Source organism: Calypte anna, chromosome 2 (genome assembly GCF_003957555.1).
Source record: "Calypte anna isolate BGI_N300 chromosome 2, bCalAnn1_v1.p, whole genome shotgun sequence".
Taxonomy (NCBI): Eukaryota; Metazoa; Chordata; class Aves; order Apodiformes; family Trochilidae; genus Calypte; species Calypte anna.
Window position 1 is genome coordinate 111369430 of NC_044245.1, and position 18852 is coordinate 111388281.

The window sequence follows — 18852 nt, forward strand, 5'->3', positions numbered from 1 at the left end:
TATAAAAGCTTTCATACACAGCACCTTTTCATTCTGGAAACACCCCTCTGGGGCATAAAGAAAAAGCATTATAAATTGAGGAGCAACTACAGAGGATTTTTCATTCTGTTCCAACGTGAAACAGAAACAAACAAAACTGTAAGGGGGAAGCACTAAAACCTGGTAATTGGAGCAGAAATTTTAAGAACAATGTTATTATTAACGTGACAAAATACATCAATGTTTTCAGAAAACTGCAAAAGTCAGTTTTTAATGTTATGACTGGTCTTATGAACCTTGGTCCACCCTCAAGAACTGGTAACAGTTTCTAGGATTAAACCTAATTTTATTTGATCATCTTCCTTGCCATCCTATTAAGGATTACTCTACTGCAGCATCCCAAACAGTTTCTTGAGGGACAAAATCCTAAAGAAAAAAAAAAGAAAAAAAAGCAAAAAGCACCTGTTCCTCTCATTCCACCCTTTAGTTTATTTCCTTGATCCACTCTTTTTATGCCACCTTTGACCTAGCTGCATTTGTAGAACTGAGCTGTAATTTCATTGGTAGATAATTGTGCTATCCTCCTCTTAGAATGCCAGAAAATGAAGACAGGTTCATTTAAGTGGCTACAACAGCATTTAACAGAAACATCTGATTAGCTCCTACTTACCCACTGGCTTTGCTGCAGCTGCAGCCTAGGTTTCTGCAATTAGAAGCATCACTTTGTAGAAAGACCTAGAAGCTAAGAGAACTTGATACCTTGCAGCACTCCGTGCAACACACCAGCTTTGCCAAGACTACCAGTATCAAAGGTATAAAGCTCATACTCTGATGTTTACCCTGTCGTGAAAATCTTGTCTAGATTCAGAGTTTCAAGTAGGAAATGCAATCACAAACCATTTGTGTGTTTTAAATATAAAAGAAAAGCATGGAGAGAACATGGAAAAAATAATTTTAAAGAAGTGCCTCTACTGAAGTGCCATCTCAAGTAAATTTTAAAAGAACAATTGTTTTGCAAGGTATTTATTTGGTATTTTGTTTACTGCTACAAGATAATTCTGTTTTGAAACTAATTCTAAATCAGCTATAGGACAAGATTCAATCCTTTGTGCTGCTATCAAAACAGGGTAAATTAATGTTTTCCTAAGGAAAACTGGAAACTATTACAGTACTTCAAAGCTTTATGGTTTTTGTGAACTGAAATAGATCAATTACAATTGTTCTGGTAGGGGCCAGAATAGTCTGACTACAGCATTTTCCCTACCTGCCAATTCTGTTTATGTCAAGAAAAAATTTTTGCACAAGCAATCATGTTTTTTTTTTCCTACCCAAATCAACTTAAGATACATAACAATTAAGAAATGCTTTGTTTCAATTTCTGTATTAGTCTTGGGTAAGACGAGGACAGAAAAGCAGACAAGCACAAGATAGCTTCTCTAAAACATGGGATATGTATATGTCTGCTAAGCCTACAAGCTGATCAACTATGTAAAATGGTATTTTAACTAAAGGGGTTTTCATTTTTGTATCTTTAGCATCAGTATAACTTATTTGGAAGGAAGTATTTAACTCCTGTCTCAACTTCAGGAGACACTGCATTTGTGCCATTAATATTATTTATACAACTAATTTATTCTCCCCTAGCCCAACTATTTGATTTTGTTACCCTTTAAACTAGTAGAAAGTACTTGTAGCACCACTGAAAAAACAGGGGAGAGGATTGTCTCAGACTTCAACAGTTCTGAAATCTTCCACACATAAAACCGAATCTTATTTTTGCTAAAAGAAAGAAACCTGAGCCAAATTTCTCCCTTAGCCTTTTCTGCACTATTAACATTTAGACAGCTCAAAATCTTGAGCAACCCTTAATATTAAGCCAAATTCTCCAACTACTTTTGAGACAGAATAATGAATACACAGAACTGATCGCATCCTAACTCCCTTAAACAGATGGTTTAGACATAACTGAGACATCTTTCCAGTCCTACCTTAAGAGATTAAAGAAAGGATCAAAGACAATAGAAATTGTTTTCTCTGTTCAAGGTATATTGAGTTCTAATGAAATTATACATATGCAAATAAGACTAGACAATTCAAGAAACATAAGCTACAGTGAAAGCAAAGAAAGAAGGAAATCACTAGGCAAAAGGTTTTAAAAAGGTTATAATGCTCACTGGTAAAATAATCATTTGGAAAGTAAATTAAGGGAGCAGTGTCTTATTGTACCAGCAGCAGAAATACAAACTGATAGGTTGGACTCTTCTAAGCACATCTGTGTCAGCTAACAAAGAATGTATACATAGTATGTAAATTTATCACAATTAACCACATTAATTTGTGATACATTTTAACAAAGATTAAATATTTTCAACACAAAGAACATTAATTTAGTCCAGAAAAATTTTACTTTATATGAAAAAGGTGAAGAAAAAGCAGAAATAAATGCACCACTTATATGCTACAAGAAACTTACTGATTCCCAACAGAAACAGCTATTTGAGAAACAAGCAAGATAACAAGCATCTATTGTGAAATTATACATGTTTCTAAAGGTCAGATTCTAAGCATCCAAAACCTCTTAAAATTCCTCTCACATCTCCACAGTCCTCCCCCCAACCCCTTCTTTAGTCTCTATTCAGGAAGTTATGAGAAAGAAGTTACAAAAAGTTGAGCTACTTCAAAAAAACAGCATTTGGAAAATAAAGAGCAATATTCAATGCCATATAATTTAATTATTTAAAGAAAACTGTTAACTTACCCTGCTCATAGAATCAAAACATTTTCTGACCAGCGATTCAACATCATTAGGTCTATCTTGAACATTTATCCAGTCTAACAAAGACACGTTGAAGGAAGGCTGATCATCATCTTTCAGTTCTACTGATGTTTCATTGTCCTGTACAGTAGCACTTTGACCAGATTCCTTATCACCTTTTACAGTTTCAGGATCTGTGCCTTCCAAAGCTGCATGTTCAACTGACTTGCAAAATGAGGCTAACATGGATTTATTGTTCGCTTTAGATGTATCAGAATAAAGCACCAATTCAGCACATTTCCCATCCTCCGTTTCTTCACTTTCTGTCCCTCCATGTTCGGCTGAAGAATCCAATCTTCCTAAACACTCTCTGTAACTGTGTCTTGTTAGGCACTCCAGCAGTGGTATCTTGGCCATGATAGAAACAGCAGAACCCAAGCTTTTTTAAAAAGGATGAAAAAATAAAGAAACCATTATCTAAAGCCAATGCGATATAAACCCCCTCAGACACAAACCACCTGTTATATAAAGTACTATGTATTTTCCAACTGAAGCAGATTTCAAAATTAATTTGCTAACTACCTCTTCAAAATACTGTGTTGAGTATTATCATCATGGGAGGACAGCTAAAAATGTTACAACTTTTGCTCCCTTCCATTGCTGAATAAGAATTCTTCTAAACTTCCAAGTAGGTTTATGTTTATAACACAGTGAAAAAAGGACAGGTTGATAAACTGAGATATGCCTTAAACACCAACAAGCAAACCAACAAGCAAACCAACAAGCAAACCAACAAGCAAACCAAAAAAACCAGAAGCACAAAATTGCAACTTTTATGTTTCAAAGCAGCATGGATACCAATGGACCGAGTGTCCTCCGTCTGACTACTTCTGCAGAGTTTAAATAGTTTTTATATATTTAGGAAATGCTATGAAGTTTTTTTGTTTGTTTTGGTTTTTTTGGGTTTTTTTTTTTAGAAGTTCAAACATATTTGTGCTTTATATAAGTATCCAATATACACTTACATTCTGCTAGAAAAAGCATTCAGAGAAACCATAATACTATAATGTTCAGAAAGTAGTCAATAGTTTCACTCAAGTAACACTCAAGAGCTTACAGGGTAAAACACACCCACACACGCTCACACACACTCACACATTCATTCCAGGTCAAAGGTATACATCCACACCTACAGTTTGTTTTAAGACTTCATACTAACATAGATTATCATCCTTAATAACTGCTTAAGGGTATTAAAAAGCAATTAAATCCACAGTGAAACCATGTATTTTAAAGTGTTGATTAATGTCTGAATTTTTAATTTAGCTCTTGTCAGTGCACATTAGGAAGGGCTCTGATTCTTACACAGCTCTGCAGTAATGAGCATATCTTCCAAATAATTCAAGACAGGCTTCTATGTGATGATGAATACAAGGATAAAATGTCATTTAAAAAAATGATTAGCAAAACAGAAAGAATGTTCTCCATGATACATAATCAAACAACTCATGCTTGATTAATTAGAACTAGCACCAAACATGTAACACTCAGGAAAGAAGTTTAGAATATAGTAACATTGGAAACCAAGGCCGAGGATTAACAGCAAACCTACTGTGTAAGTTTCAACTTGATATCATCTATGGACTGCAAATAGCTTGAATATACATTTTCAAACTTGAAAAGCAGCTTTTGGTAAGAGTATGTACAATCCTCCAAGTTGGCCATAATGGCAGCCCAGCCTTGATGCTGAAGATGTTCATCATGTACAAGACCTTCACAAAAGGAGCAAAGTTTCTTGGCAACCTCGTACATCTCCTGCAAAGAAAAAAAATATCCAATAAAAATGCAAATTACTTTAGGTTATTTATTTTTTAAACAGCTACCACAGTAAAGTGAGACATTTAGAAACTACTAAAAGAGTCAAATGAAGATAGCTAAAAAAGCTGCTCACCTTAAAGTTTCAACCAACACTAATGTAACTTCCTTTATTCCTAATTAAAAATTTTATTAGATGGCATCAAAAAGAAGATTTACTGATAAACATCTTCAAAGCAGGCAAGTAAAAGTTACAGCTCCAAAAAAACTTAAAAATTAATGATGTTTATATAAAATATTCAGTGTACACACACAAGAATAATAATTTTTGTACTAATCTGACAAAGTGTTGGCAAACAATGTCCATTAAGGAGAAAACTATTGATTAGCCAAGCAGAAGCTCAGAACAAGACAATGAATTGCAGAATTAGTAGAAGCACAGGTGCATCAGATGCAAAAAAGGATGCAAAAACAGCAGGTCAGACAAATAATTGAGTCTTCTATTGATTAGTAAAACAGATGCAACATAAAAAGCAATGCAAAGTGTCCACAAAATTCTACAATGTACTCTGAAACTTGGTATACCCAAATGTGTGGAAGCTTTTCTTTTAAAGAACTGAATGGAACAGAGGCATTTTACTACCAGGAGAAAGTAAGAATTTAATCCCCAGCCAACTTGGCAGAGCTAAAACAGACCTACATTCGGCAAGTATTGGGTCTTACTAAGAAGTCGACTAACAGCAATGCCTATTGCCTAATTGCCAATGCCAACATATCAACTCCTAGTAAAAGGTAACTATTTGAAGTTTACCCATTAAAAAAAAACAAAACCGACCAACCAAACAAAAAAACCAAACAAAAAAACTCAAACTTGTCCTTCTCAATAATACTCAAATACCAAAATGACAAAAGAACACCACACATGGAAAATATTTCCCTGACCGTACTTGTACATTAGGCTTTAATATCTACCTACCCTTCAAGAAATAAAATCCTACTACTTTTTCCAGGTTGAGCATACCTTTAAACTAGAGCTGAACATACAACTTTCTTCTGCTCTAGTACAAGCCAAAAAAACATGCATGGAGAAACAAGTTAAACAAGTACAGGGAGAAGGCAATGTTAAAAAATCACATACATCAGTTATGTCTCAGAACGCATTTGCTGCTGAACACATGGTTAGCAGCACATATGCACAAAAAAAAAAAAGTTGAGACCAAAACAACTTTTCCTGAAATAAATCACAAAACTGCAGAGTATTTTACTGAAGCATTTCAGTGTTTATAGTAACAAAGCCTGAAAGTTATAGACGCCCCCCTTTTTCACAAAGTCTCAAGTAGCATAACAAAATTCCACTCTTCTGCAAATCATTAGCATCTAAACTATCAGCAGATGAACAACGGATATACAAACACACAAAAAACTCCAAGGAAATTTAAAGCTATTACAAATTTCTATCACTTCACCATAAAGATGCTATTTTCTTCTTGTTTTCCAAACTTTGGTCACCTTTCATGAGAATTAGGATTTCTGACTTGAAAAGAACCACTATTTTATCTGCTGCATAAGCTCTCAGTTCCTAAGTAAAAAACAGCTGATAACACAACAGGGACATTATCCAGACAGCATTGAATGTTGCAAGTCATTTTCTTCAGACTATTACCAGTTTGTCTACACAGTTAAAATTCACGTAAACTGACTAATGCAATATTGACAACTTGATTTTTTTATTTTTGTTTTCTTGAATTCACTTTGTATATGGGTTATTCAAAAGCATATAAAACCAGCAAAATTACTGCTATGTCAAGTATCATATTGAGAACCAAAAGAACAGGCTGCTTCACCTTAAGGCATACTAAAAAATACAAATTTTTTAAGCTGAAAAGGTAATTGAATGAGTTCTAATGTACAGGCTGTGAATATACACAGGCATTTTACATTCAACTCAAAACCACTATTCTCTACCCAAAGTCAACCATTCTCAAAACTACTGGCAATAGCTCCAGGACTAAGCATATGCAGAACTGCATATTATTTGTAAGACATCTTACAAGATAGAAGTCATCTATAAAATCAAAACTGAACAGTCTTTTTATGCTATTCCTTCCCTTGAATATTACAGTTTACTAGGGGAAGTGAAGACTGGACTTCTGCCATTTTCAGACAAAAATGTTTCTATAAAGGCTGTAGGTAGAGGCTTTTGTCAGTTCTATTTTGCTTTAGACAAACTGATTGAGCATGGCAAAGCTCAAACTGTGTTTTAGTCTTGGACTATATTAAGCAGATAGAAGTGCAGGGAAAAAGAATATCAAGTGGTGGGAAAAGTGGAGTCCCTCAAGAATCAGTGTTGGGATCAGTCCTGTTTAACATCTTTGTTGGCAACATGGATGGTGGCATTGAGTGCACCCTCAGCAAGCACCAGTATAAGCTGGGCAGTGACTGGCTTGAGAGCAGCCCTAAGGAAAAGTACTTGGGGGTGGTGATGGATGATAAGTTCAACATGAGCCATCAGTGTATACTTGCAGCCAGAAAGCCAACCACATCCTTGGCTGCATCAAGAGAAGTGTGGCCAGCAGGTCGAGGGAAATGATTCTCCCTTTCTGCACTCGTGAAACCCCACCTGGAGCACTGTGTCCAGTTCTGGAGACCCTTTTACAAGAAAGACATGGACATGCTGGAGGTGTCCAGAGAAGGGCCATGCGGATGATCAGAGGGCTGGAGCACTTTCCCTATGAAGACAGACTGAGCTGGGGTTATTCACTTTGGATAGGAGAAGGCTCCAAGGAGACCTTATTGTAGCCTCCCAGTATCTGAAGGGGGCTACAAGAAAGCTGGTGAGGGACTTTTTAGGATGTCAGGGGGGGTGGGGAAGTAGGGGGAATGGATTCAAACTAGAAGAGGGTAGATTTAGATTGGAAGTTAGGAAGAAGTCTTTCATCATGAGGGTGGTGAGAAACTGGAACAGATTGCCCAGAGAGGTGGTGGAAGTTTTCAAGGCCAGGCTGGACAAGGCTCTCTCAGCAACCTGATCTGGTGGGAGGTGTCCCTGCCCATGGCAGGGGGGATGGAACTAGATCATCTTAAAGGTACCTTCCAACCCTGAAAATTCTATGACTGTATGATTCTAATGCTGCACGGATAGGTCAAGAAGAAAAACAGCATTGCAGTCAGTCCTATAACTCTACTTGCAAAGTATGAGGGTGTGCAGCAAGAAAATTAAGTGGGAGATTTTTGCTTACTTTGGAGAATCTATGTTGTTTAAAAGGAGTTAAGAAATTCAAAACTCCAGCTACATCTTTCTCATCATTCCCTCACTACTGAAATACTTATTTGAATTGATTTGGCTTCCCCTTCCTACCATCTTCCCAGACAAGATTTCTGAGGAAATTTCCTCTGCCTGCTTTAGAAAGATCAAGACTATTTCCCATAGCCAGTAAGTCTGTATACAGAAAAGAATTAAGCAGCTCTCTTGCTAGATGAATGAAGTCTAAAAACTGACTTATGCCAGCATATGTTTTAACATTTCCGAGCAAAGTTGCTGGCTCTAGCACAGAAAATAAAGCCTGCCTAACAAAAGACTCACTTTTCTCTTTTTTTTTTTTCCCTCCCCATACCTCCACTCAAGGGTAACTGGCAGAAACCCAAAGTATCACAGAGAATAAGAAGTCAATTGTCTTGCAGATCTACATTCGTCTTACTCAACTGTACCAGCATAGCTATAACACCGACACCACTGGAATATGGACCTCAAGAAGCACCACTACCAGTACAAGCCTAGCCAAACCCAGGCTTATCTCAATATACTATTACTCAATATTGCTATTACTCTGAAGAGTAAATAAGGGCATCTTTACTTCCTAATTTTTTAGGAAATTCACAGGCACACCAGAAAGACTCTTATCTTTGGCTGGATGTTCTAGCAATGTTTAATTGAATTATTTCCTTCCATCACCATAACATAAAACAAGGTGATTCTTCTAATGTAAATTACTTCTCTTTAGTATGTTTCAACCAAAATCAGAAGCAGCAAAGTATGTTTTATCTAAAATAGAAAATAACTGGTGAAGTGCTTCACATCAATTTCAAGACTTTGTCTTTGCATCCTATTGTCACAATTCTGTTCATTTGAATGGAAAAAATCCAGGGACAGTTAGCTTATCTGAAGTGGCCTTTGGACTTACCTCTAAAGAACAAAAGTTTTCAGGATATGCAGGGTTCTTTCCACTCTCTACAACCCTGTGGTAAAAGGAAACAAGTCATCAAAGTCCTCCATTGCCAGGTGTCTGAAACCCTGTAAAAAGGACTACTTCAAGGTTTCAGCCACTCTAAAGACAAAAATCAACCTCAGGTCAACAATGAGGATCCTTGTAAGTGAAATTACACTTGCTCATACACTAAAATAGCAGATAAGCACTTCCATACAAAAGGTAACCTTTCCCTTCCTTACCAAAATAGTAAACAAGACCATTATCTCTAATTCATGTACCTCCATCTAAAACATCAGTAAAGCTCCTACATTAACTATTTCAGGATTTCAGCTTTTAACACAGGTAATTGGAATAGTTAACTTCCATTTGAGGGAATTCTGAGTATCAGCTGATATTTCATGGTAATTTCTCTCTCATTAGCCAGCTGATTATTACACTCTCATTTAATATTGGTCATTTTTGGTGACTGCATCCTCTGGATATCTGTCACATAGCTCATAACTTACTACAGCATAACACAGAACAAGTTATTCTGTAAATTTTAGCTTAATGACTTCTTTCTCAATGTTGTTTTCACCAGTTCTTGCCTCTGACATTAAAAGCAGGCTACAAAAAGTCAAGTGGCAGAATTTACAACTGAAAAAAATACTGAGAAGCTGACATAAATCACCACTGCCACAGAATAAAACCAGGTTACAAGCAAGTGGTGGTTCCAAACCACCCATGTCTTTTTCTCCTGTTGAATTTTCTAAAAGATTAATTGATCCAACCATTCTAGTTATAAAGGCCAGCCACAACAAATACTGTATCTTTTAGTACACCTTCGAGTAAAATAAAACCTACTCTATTTTAAATCCACCCAGTATGATTACTTTAAAAGACTGAAACTGATTGCTAAACCAAGTTACAAATAAATCTGGACTTCTGTGGAGAAGCCAGAAGTGTGTCTGGCTATTAAGACTAGTCATTTAACCAAAGAGAAGGAACAGCATTTAATTAGCACCAGGATATGGTACATTGCAATGCCTTCAAGAACATTAAAGTGTTGATGTAGCTCTTCTATGCTGTTATTTCTTTAAATAGTAGATATGCAGCTTTCAGGGAGCATGACTATACTTCTAGGCTTAGGTATTACAAAGCATTTGGAACTAAACCAAGAAGGATCTAGATACTATGACTACAGCCATGATTTTAGGCAACCAAATGAAAAAAAAAAAACAACAAAAAACAGTTTCTCACCCTTATTTCTCAGAGAAAAAACAAGCAGAATTGACAGTTTGATGATGACAGCAACAGTACCATATGAAATGTGAAACATACCCACTAACAAATGTCTAAGCTTCCAATATCCTTCTAGAGAGACAAATACCACTGGAAATACACTTAGAACACTAAAAACCTGAAATAACTGTTTTGTAAAGGCTAAGTTACAAGATACTATTTTAAGCAGTAGTATTAAAAGACCACAAAATTAGACAAGATTCACTCTACGTAATTTATTGCACAATGTGCTGTGTAGAGAACAGCTTGTATTCTCCTAACCTGGTGTGTACCTAACTTTTTGCAAACACTCTGTGCACCTCATTGTCCACATACTGCAGCTCAAGGGCAAAACTGCTAACTTGGAAGTGAGGTGGGGAATTAGGCTAGTTGTAAAAAAGCAAGCTGTAACCCTCTAGACAAAGGTACCCCAAAGTTAAGTTATCAGTCAAAAGAAAAACAGGATACTAGGAAGAAAATGAAAATGGGCTTAGAAAGTTGCTTTCACTGAGATTTAAAAGCCAGACAGTAGATACAAGAAAAACTGACCAAAAAGGATGTGATAAAAAAACCTTCTCTTACAAGACAGATGTTTTGCACCACACATGACAAAACCTACAGAAAGAATTTCAGTTTAATTGGTAAAGTAAGGAACAGCCACAGCTTCTTTCAACTACTGAATCTTTATACTGTGAACTCTACTTGATGAGATCTCATGTAACCAAGAAGGTACTTAATAAAAGTTGTACAGGTGTTAAAAGAGATGCAAAAAGAAAGAGAAAGTTATCTTGGTATAATTATCAAAGTACAGTGGAAAACCAAACAGAAGGGAATACGCTTCCCACAGGAATTATTTCTTGATAGAAGGCATTATGATTTTAAAAATGCTACACATAAGCTAAAGAAATTAGTTTCAGTTGGGGAAAAAAACAATAGCTGTTTTTTCACATGCCTACACCCTGTTCATATAAATAGAAAAGCTTGTAAGAATATCAAGGCCTCCACATGAACTAAAGGATGACTTTTGTTTATACCTGAATAATAGCTATGATATCTGGAAACTACGGCACAAAAAGCTGAAACTAAAAGCATCTTTAAAATCAGTACTGGTCAGCTTTAGACAGGAAAAAAATAATATAGAGGGAAAAAACCAGACATGGATTAATAAGAAAACTTTCTGAAGGGGAGTCAAGAACTATCTGTAATTGTGAAAAAAAAAACCCAAAAACCCAAACCAAACCAACCACCAGTTGAAGGCCATATAACAGTGTACACAAAGTATGTGAACCAGAAATTTGTCCACCTTTCTCCACAGTACAAATAAGGTTCAAAATAAGGTTAAAAAAATCCACCAACTCTCATTTACTTCTAGATCAGTTACTATGTAGTATAGAGTTCAAATCACAGATGGCAAAAACCATTATTAAAATTACATTTAAAAACCAGTTTTCAGGCAGGCTTAAGGTGAGAGAGAAACAAGATAGAAATCAATGTCTTCACACCCTGTAATATTCATTATCTTCCACACAATGAGTTTGCCTATTACTAAAATAGATGTAAAGCATGAGGTACAAGAAAAATGCAAGAGGTCTTGCACAGTTAGCAGCCATCATCTAAACAATTTTTTTTATTTCATAAGCTGTTTATAATTTCATAACAGCTCTGATTTTAAATTAATACTCTATATCCTTTGGGAGATAAAAAAACCCCAACAAATTAAACAGAAGCTGGTAGTTACCAACTATTTTCTCCTACTTATATATAGTTATATACCATTGTTTCTTATTGTTAACAAGAATAGGTATGACTTTCAATCATGAGCAATGACTTAATTGTAACCTCTATTTTCTTAATACAAAACATTTTTATCATAAATTAGCAGTAAATATTAGTTAATTAAATTGCCCTAAACATTTACAGCAGGCAAAACCTCTATCAAGTACTGCCATTCTGCTTTTCTGATAAAGCAGGTATTGTTTCTCTAAAATGAATAAGACAACAAAGCTTGGATCACCTGAAGGCAGATTTTTCATACCCATTTTGCAGGAAACCTCCCTTTGGATGTATCAGTCTCATAACTATGGAAGTTCAGAGCCTTCCTAGCTCTCCTCAGATATTGACCAATTTTGAGAAGAATTAAGACCCCATGTTCCCCTTTCCTCTCAGAGAAGAAGCTTATGGTAAACCCTGAAGAAGGTAAACCACATCATAACCACTTTTCCAATCCTCCTTCAGTTTCCTGAATTACTGCTCAATATGCTTTAAGCAGACATAATGAAAAACTGCTTCAGTAAAATATGGCAATACCCCTTCATACAGTTTTAACATATTGGTACATACGAAGTCATGACATCTTATTTACTATCTTCCACTAAACATGATGGTTTTACCAATTCCCTACCTCCCAAAGAAGCACTAAACACATTTTCAGAGATTAAGAAAGACCCTATGGCTTTAAAAGATTTAAAATCTTGGATAAAATTAAGTGTGGGTATACAGACATATACATATAAGAACATTAATATCTGCTTAATCTTAAGATAGATTTTAAATTTTTTCACAAAGTATTCTGTCTCTGTAGCTCTTTTACAAGCAGGGAAGAACTGGGTAAGTGGGGAATAGAGAATCATTTTTTTCAAGATAAATCTAGAGTCTTCCACTCTACTCCAATGCTTAAAGATCTTTAAATACTAAATTCCTTCTCCCATCTTGCAGTAAAATTAACAGGTGCCATCAAGTATGGAAAAATGTGTCTTCTTCCTGCAAATCAGCTCAGGATCACTCTTCTAGCTAAAATGTTCAGTCTCCAGCTAGATATTATAGCTCCTGTTGTCAAATAAAAGCTGTACTCCATGCAAAGACTTTTAGGAGTACTTCTGAAATATATGAGCTTCCTTTACAAAAGACTTGCCAGCAGAATGAGCCAGTACATATCTAAATAATTACATTTCAATCAGAAACACTGCAATAAACTGACTGGTGACTGCAGAAATACTGCAATAAACTTATTTGCTCTGCATATTAATACATAAGAATAAGAATATGGGAGGAAGAAAAGGTAGCACTAAAAATTGTCAAATTTTAAGGAACATTTTTATAGATAAATACACAGTACAAATTTCAGGGGAATTAAAATTAAATCTGTTCTATCAGCATCAGACCAAAACCCAAAATAAAGAATCTTCAAGACCACAAAATGATGGATCGGATGAAGAAAGAAGATAAAATATCAAAAATGAGAAATGAAAGACTAGGTATCATCACTTTCAGTTCCATCACCCTAAGTAAAGCACCAACAGCACAGCAACTGCTACAACCTCACTTTCATATCAATTCAATCATTGCCAAGCATTTAACATCAAGATAGCAGTCTTGATAACTTTTATCAGATCCTCTTAATACTTCACAATAATTGATTTTAAAGCTGTGTCTTCAAAGTTTCAGCTACTTCAACAAGAATCCTCATACCCTTTAAGGAACACAAATGAAATTCTCCCACTCCTACCTATGATTAACTTAACCCTAATAAATCAAGGTCCTTTCTACTAAGTCAGCAGGAACTGCCAACAGGTGGTTGAGAGTCAACTGGACTCAATCCCTGTGTCAAGGTCAGACAGGGTTAGGCAACTCAAGCTAACCTTCCCCATCTTGACAGGTCAAAAGGCCAAGAGGGAAGACCTAAAAGGCCTATACTATATGCAAGACTTATCTGAATTCAGCTGTACAGCATTAAAAACAAGCTATTTTAAGTGCCAAATACTCTTCTGGATTGCATTCAAGTTGTCACTGAAACCAAGAAACCTTATTACCAAGACAACATGATAAAAACATGTATTATTATTTTGTACTAAGTGCTACACATAACCATTCTCCCTCTCCCAGCTACCATACGTTCAAACGATCTTTGGATACTCAAAGCATTTAAATATAAAAGGAAAAGGCAAATGAGAGCAGTATTTCCTAACATCAATAAATCAAATCAGTCCAGCCACTGAAGGCATTGTGTCATGTGTCTTGAACACACAGCCATTCTGCTGTATGCACACTCAGTACCTTACTGACCATGCTGCAGGGAGCCAGTTCCCCCAATCAAAATAATAAAGTAGTAATCTAACTGAAATTCTGACAAGTTTGGTTCCTATGCACATAAAAGCCACCACTCAATAAGAGGCCTGAATCTTAAGAAAAGGAAGCTTACTGGTTTTTATTCCTCACCAGTTTAGACATACAAGTTGAAACAGAATCTTGGTGAGATCTAGTTTTTTTAATTACACTGCTATTTTCTTACTTCAGTTAACAATGTTTCCAAAGTAACAAACTTTTCTGTATGCAGCTTGTGGAAGACTGAAGACATTGAAAATAAGGCAAAGCATTAAGGCATGGGTCCAAAGCAACCAGATTGCTTTCTTTGCAAATGCTGCAGACATATATGAAGCAGTATTAAAATAAGCTTTTAAAAGAAGCTTTGAACATGCTGAAGAAGCAAGCACATTTCAAAACCTACCTTGAAACTTGGAGACAAAGGTTTTGAAGAATACACCATCACTAATGCCATTTTTAGTGTCTTTTGAAGAAACCATTTCATTATTTATTTCAAGTTTCCCCTTCTGAGTTGCAAAAAGGTTATATTCCTTTGGGGTGCAAGTACAGCAACCTACTTACCACAGCTAGCTGTGTCCGTGATGCTACTGTGTGGAACACTGCAGGCATCATGAGAGATTCTTCCACTTTCAATTCCATCTCATTCTCTGCTGAAAATGTGGTTTTGGGGATAGCTGGTGGACGTTCACACAAGATCATTTCTTTGTTGAATAAAAAAATTGGGTTGGTATCCTATACTCAAAAAGAAAATGAAACCAAACACTGAGTAAAAGCACCACACTATTCAATCAGCAATTATTTTATCTTGCTGGAAGCGTGTTTTAAGATCATGTTAAAATCTACATGTCTAAGATGAATACACAAACATCTGTTTGTCAAAGCAAATAAATCCACTTAACAGTATGCTAGAGAAAAATACTGAAAAATCCCTTAGTAAAACATCTTGTCCTTCCCCTACAAATGACAGTTCAGACAAAGAATACAGTATGCACTTACTGTCCCAGCACTGTAACTACAGACTCTTCTGTCTGGTGCCATACACTCTCCTCCATTGACAACCAGTACTTGATGCTGAATGGCAATCTTATACTTTGTTTGAATTGCATGTTTTAAATCAGCCACACTGGAAAAAAAAGTGGTAAGAGAAGTCAATACTATCAGCATATTTGTCTCTGATTTTACATATTCTTGTAATAGAGACAGGTGAAAGCAGAACTTTTTTAGAACAGCATTGTGCAGAATAAAAAGTAGTAACTCTGTTTTGTAAGTGCTGAGGGTTAATTTAGGTTAGCCATTAGGAAGACATTATTTGTTGCAAGGTTGGGAAGACACTGGCACAGGTTGTCCAGGGAAGCTGTGGATGCCCTCTCCCTGGAAGCATGCAAGGCCATTGAGCAACCTGGTATACTGGAAGGTGTCCCTGCCATGGCAGGGGGATTGGAATTAGATGTTCTGTAAGGTCCATTCCAACCCAAACCACTCTATGATAAGGTGTTGTATTTTGGATATCCAGCAAATAAACTATCAGCTTAAAGTAGAAGGCCTTCATGTTACTGCTAGGTTATCAGCAATCTTTTTCCACGATCTTGTAGCATGATGAAATTCTGAATGAGGTCACAACAAGCATTTAGGGTACTAATTGCAAAAGTTATATTATGGCCTTCGAATACATACTTTATGAACAAATAGATGATTAAATAAAACCCTAGAAGGCTACAAGAAGAGTATGAACACTTCATTATGCATAATATAAGCACAATTTCACAATCAACTCTGATATACTATATAAAGTGTATAGCGCCCAAACTGTAACACATTGGGGTAAAGGAAAGCTTTACAGTATCAAGTGAATACTCAATATAATCATAAATATATATCTTTAATATAACTTCCAGAAAGCATAAAAATATCACTGGCTACATCACACTTGAAAAATAAAGGTCTAAAATAACCACTATGCAGTATAAGGTCATTAATTCACTACAAACACTTAATGAGCACAAGCTTATACTTGCTACCTGCATTACAGTAAGCATTCACCTATCATCATCTCCATGGTCTTTAGAAAGATAGCTTGACCTGTCCATTTACAAGGAGACAGGCAAGGAACTCAAGAAGTCAGTCCTGCTAAAAACAGCAAGTCTATATAGACAGATTCAGGTATATAAAGTCTGTACATACAGATACAAAGAATCTAAACAGTTCAACTGAAGAGTACTGGACTTTTTGTGGTTCAGGAGTTGGAAATCTGCTTTCTCAAAGTATATTCTACCCGAGCAAAACATCAGTCCACAACAGACTAGGGGTCTGGACTGGCAGCTTAGATGCTGTACCTCATTCACCATGATCTAGGAGCAGAGAATCTCAAACACAGCATCCAGGGGTGCTGACACATCTGCAGATGGCCCCATAGATCCAGAATGCCTGACACGAAACACTATTCCACGCTCAATAATACCCTTGAGTGTAAGTGGGCTTTGCAGAACAGCATATAAATAATCCAGCGTAGACAGTCTTAGGGCTCTTCCACCCCTCACAAGTTTCAAAATCAAAATTGCCTTGAGTCATGAAAATTTCAAACAGAAATTCAGTAGAAAGGAAACAATGGATTTGAGCACTAAATCCATAGCAGAAGTGTTAAAGCACAATTACTTGCAACCCATTCATCACTGATAGATTAGGAAGACAGCACTCCTAACTAACTCCACAGTGTATGGGCTACCATGTTTTCATACAAGATTTACTTACTAGATCAGAGTCCTACATGAAAACAATGGAAAAAGGATGCAATATATTCAATACATCTAGACTTCTCTAAAACATCTTTACATTTGCAAGATATTTTTAATGTGCAGTGAAAAGGGTACAAATAACAAAGTCCTCAGGTCTTAACTGAGATTCTTTAACACTGCTCATGCTTCAGGCAGTTTGGTGTTCAGAAGTTCATGTTTTACATGTAAAATGCTGCAATATTTTGGAACCTTACAATACAGAACAGAATCAACTTTTACCCATTCTGGATGCAAGAAAAAACCCCCTATATTCCAGTTCTCTAGAATCCACACTAAAACAGAGTGCATATTTTCTTTTGGACAAGTACATACAGGCAGGAGAAAGAACAACTAGAATAATTTCTTCTGTACCATCAGACTCAGCTAAGAGCAAGTCAACTCTGTCACTGCCCCAGGACAGCAAATAACCCCTCCACTCTTTCATGGGACCTTCACTATCACCTGTGAGGCATTGAAAAATTCAATAAAAAAAAACATCTCCAGAAATTCACTCAAATACATAAAAACCTAGATGATAACTAGATGGACATATTAAAAAACAACTATAATCCTTCTAGAACTCAGTATTCAATAAATATATGTACGTTTTGGGTTTTTCTAATTTATAAAACAGACAATGCACAATTAATTTGCTTTCTTACTTTTGAACAGCAAGTTCCGTATCAAAGGTAAGAGTAGTTCCAGTGTTGACCAGAAATACATACAGCTTCATGATGATTTTGTTAGGTCTCTGAAGTTTGTAACTTCCACTGCTAAAATCATTTAGAAACTGAAAAAAAAATTATTCAGTTGTTAGCTTCACATACAAGTTAGGAAAAAGACATGTACATTCTTTAAAAAAAAAATACTTTCAGATATATACTGGATGAATATATCAGCTGTTATATTCCACAGTTCTTTATCTATTACTAAACATACAGCTGCTCCTCTTGCCAGAAACATGCACAAGGTAAGCCTCCACACATAAGCACAAAGATGGGAGAATCCATGGAAACACATGATCCTAGATCATTACCTGGCTTTTCTCAATTATGAAATGCCTTTTCAAAGCCCCAGTTATTTCCAGACATATTTCCTAGATTTTACAAACAGTGCCATGATCTATACTGTATTAATTCCTGAGCTTATTGCTGACAAAGTCTACCTGCTCACTACTATCTCACCCATCCATTTTTTTTCACTCAGACATATGGAAGCATTAGCAAAAAGTAGGCTGAAGTACAGCCAGCACTGCAATCACTAATGACCTGAATTTTTTCTTATATGAAGGAGTTATGAAAAGTTAAGCTGTAAAAGTTTTAGCCACTCAGCAAATATTCTTAAATCATTATGAAAATTACTTTTTGGATTAAACTGCTTGACAGGAAATATAAGAAGTTTGTCTTTCCCTAAAATATGAACAAGACACACAAGCAAGGTCTACAAATCTAATTGTATTAATCTAAAATTAGTCTGAATTTGCATTTAAATCTTTGCCTACAGAGAGAAAAACTGACAAGTCATAGTGAAAATTTAAAAAACCAGCATTAAAATGGGAAAGGGGGAGAGGTTTTACCAAAATAGTAAGACCAGAAAGTCAAGAGAGCTTTCCTTCAAAAGTGGCTTTCCACACACCATTAGGTTACATGAAGTAGTCACAACATGCATTTTTACAAGGCTTCACTAAAAGAACCACATAGAAGAAAAAAGCTGCAGTTAAATAACTTGACCTTTATTGAGCTTTGCTGCTCTTACACTTGAACTCTACTGTATTCAGCAGCACCAATTCCACTTTATATCAGAAAAAAAGAGAACACACTCTGTAAACAAGGGTATTAGAAAGTCAGAAAGTGTTGAACACCAGGAACACTCCAGCAGTAACTTCTTCCTAAGGCATTCAGCCAAGGTTTCAGAATCAATCATATTCATGTGTAGAGAGACTTCTTTTCACAAAGGCTATATT

At 35.8% G+C, this 18852-nt stretch overlaps 1 protein-coding gene across 6 annotated transcripts in view; it reads right to left on the reverse strand.

Moving 5' to 3' along the window:
- RB1CC1 (RB1 inducible coiled-coil 1) overlaps window positions 1–18852 on the reverse strand; it is a 68885-nt gene that overhangs the window by 36827 nt on the left and 13206 nt on the right. For 4 of the 6 annotated variants that reach the window (XM_030444396.1, XM_030444394.1, XM_030444397.1 and 1 more), the window contains exons 3-7: window positions 17552–17679; window positions 15115–15241; window positions 14680–14850; window positions 4347–4549; window positions 2738–3173 (exon numbers count right to left, since the gene is read on the reverse strand). In XM_030444396.1, the coding sequence (XP_030300256.1) occupies window positions 2738–3173; window positions 4347–4549; window positions 14680–14850; window positions 15115–15241; window positions 17552–17622 (1008 nt within the window). In that variant the 5' untranslated portion in view covers window positions 17623–17679. The remainder of the gene's footprint in view (window positions 1–2737; window positions 3174–4346; window positions 4550–14679; window positions 14851–15114; window positions 15242–17551; window positions 17680–18852) is intronic. The other 2 variants (XM_030444399.1, XM_030444398.1) reach the window with 1 other exon arrangement.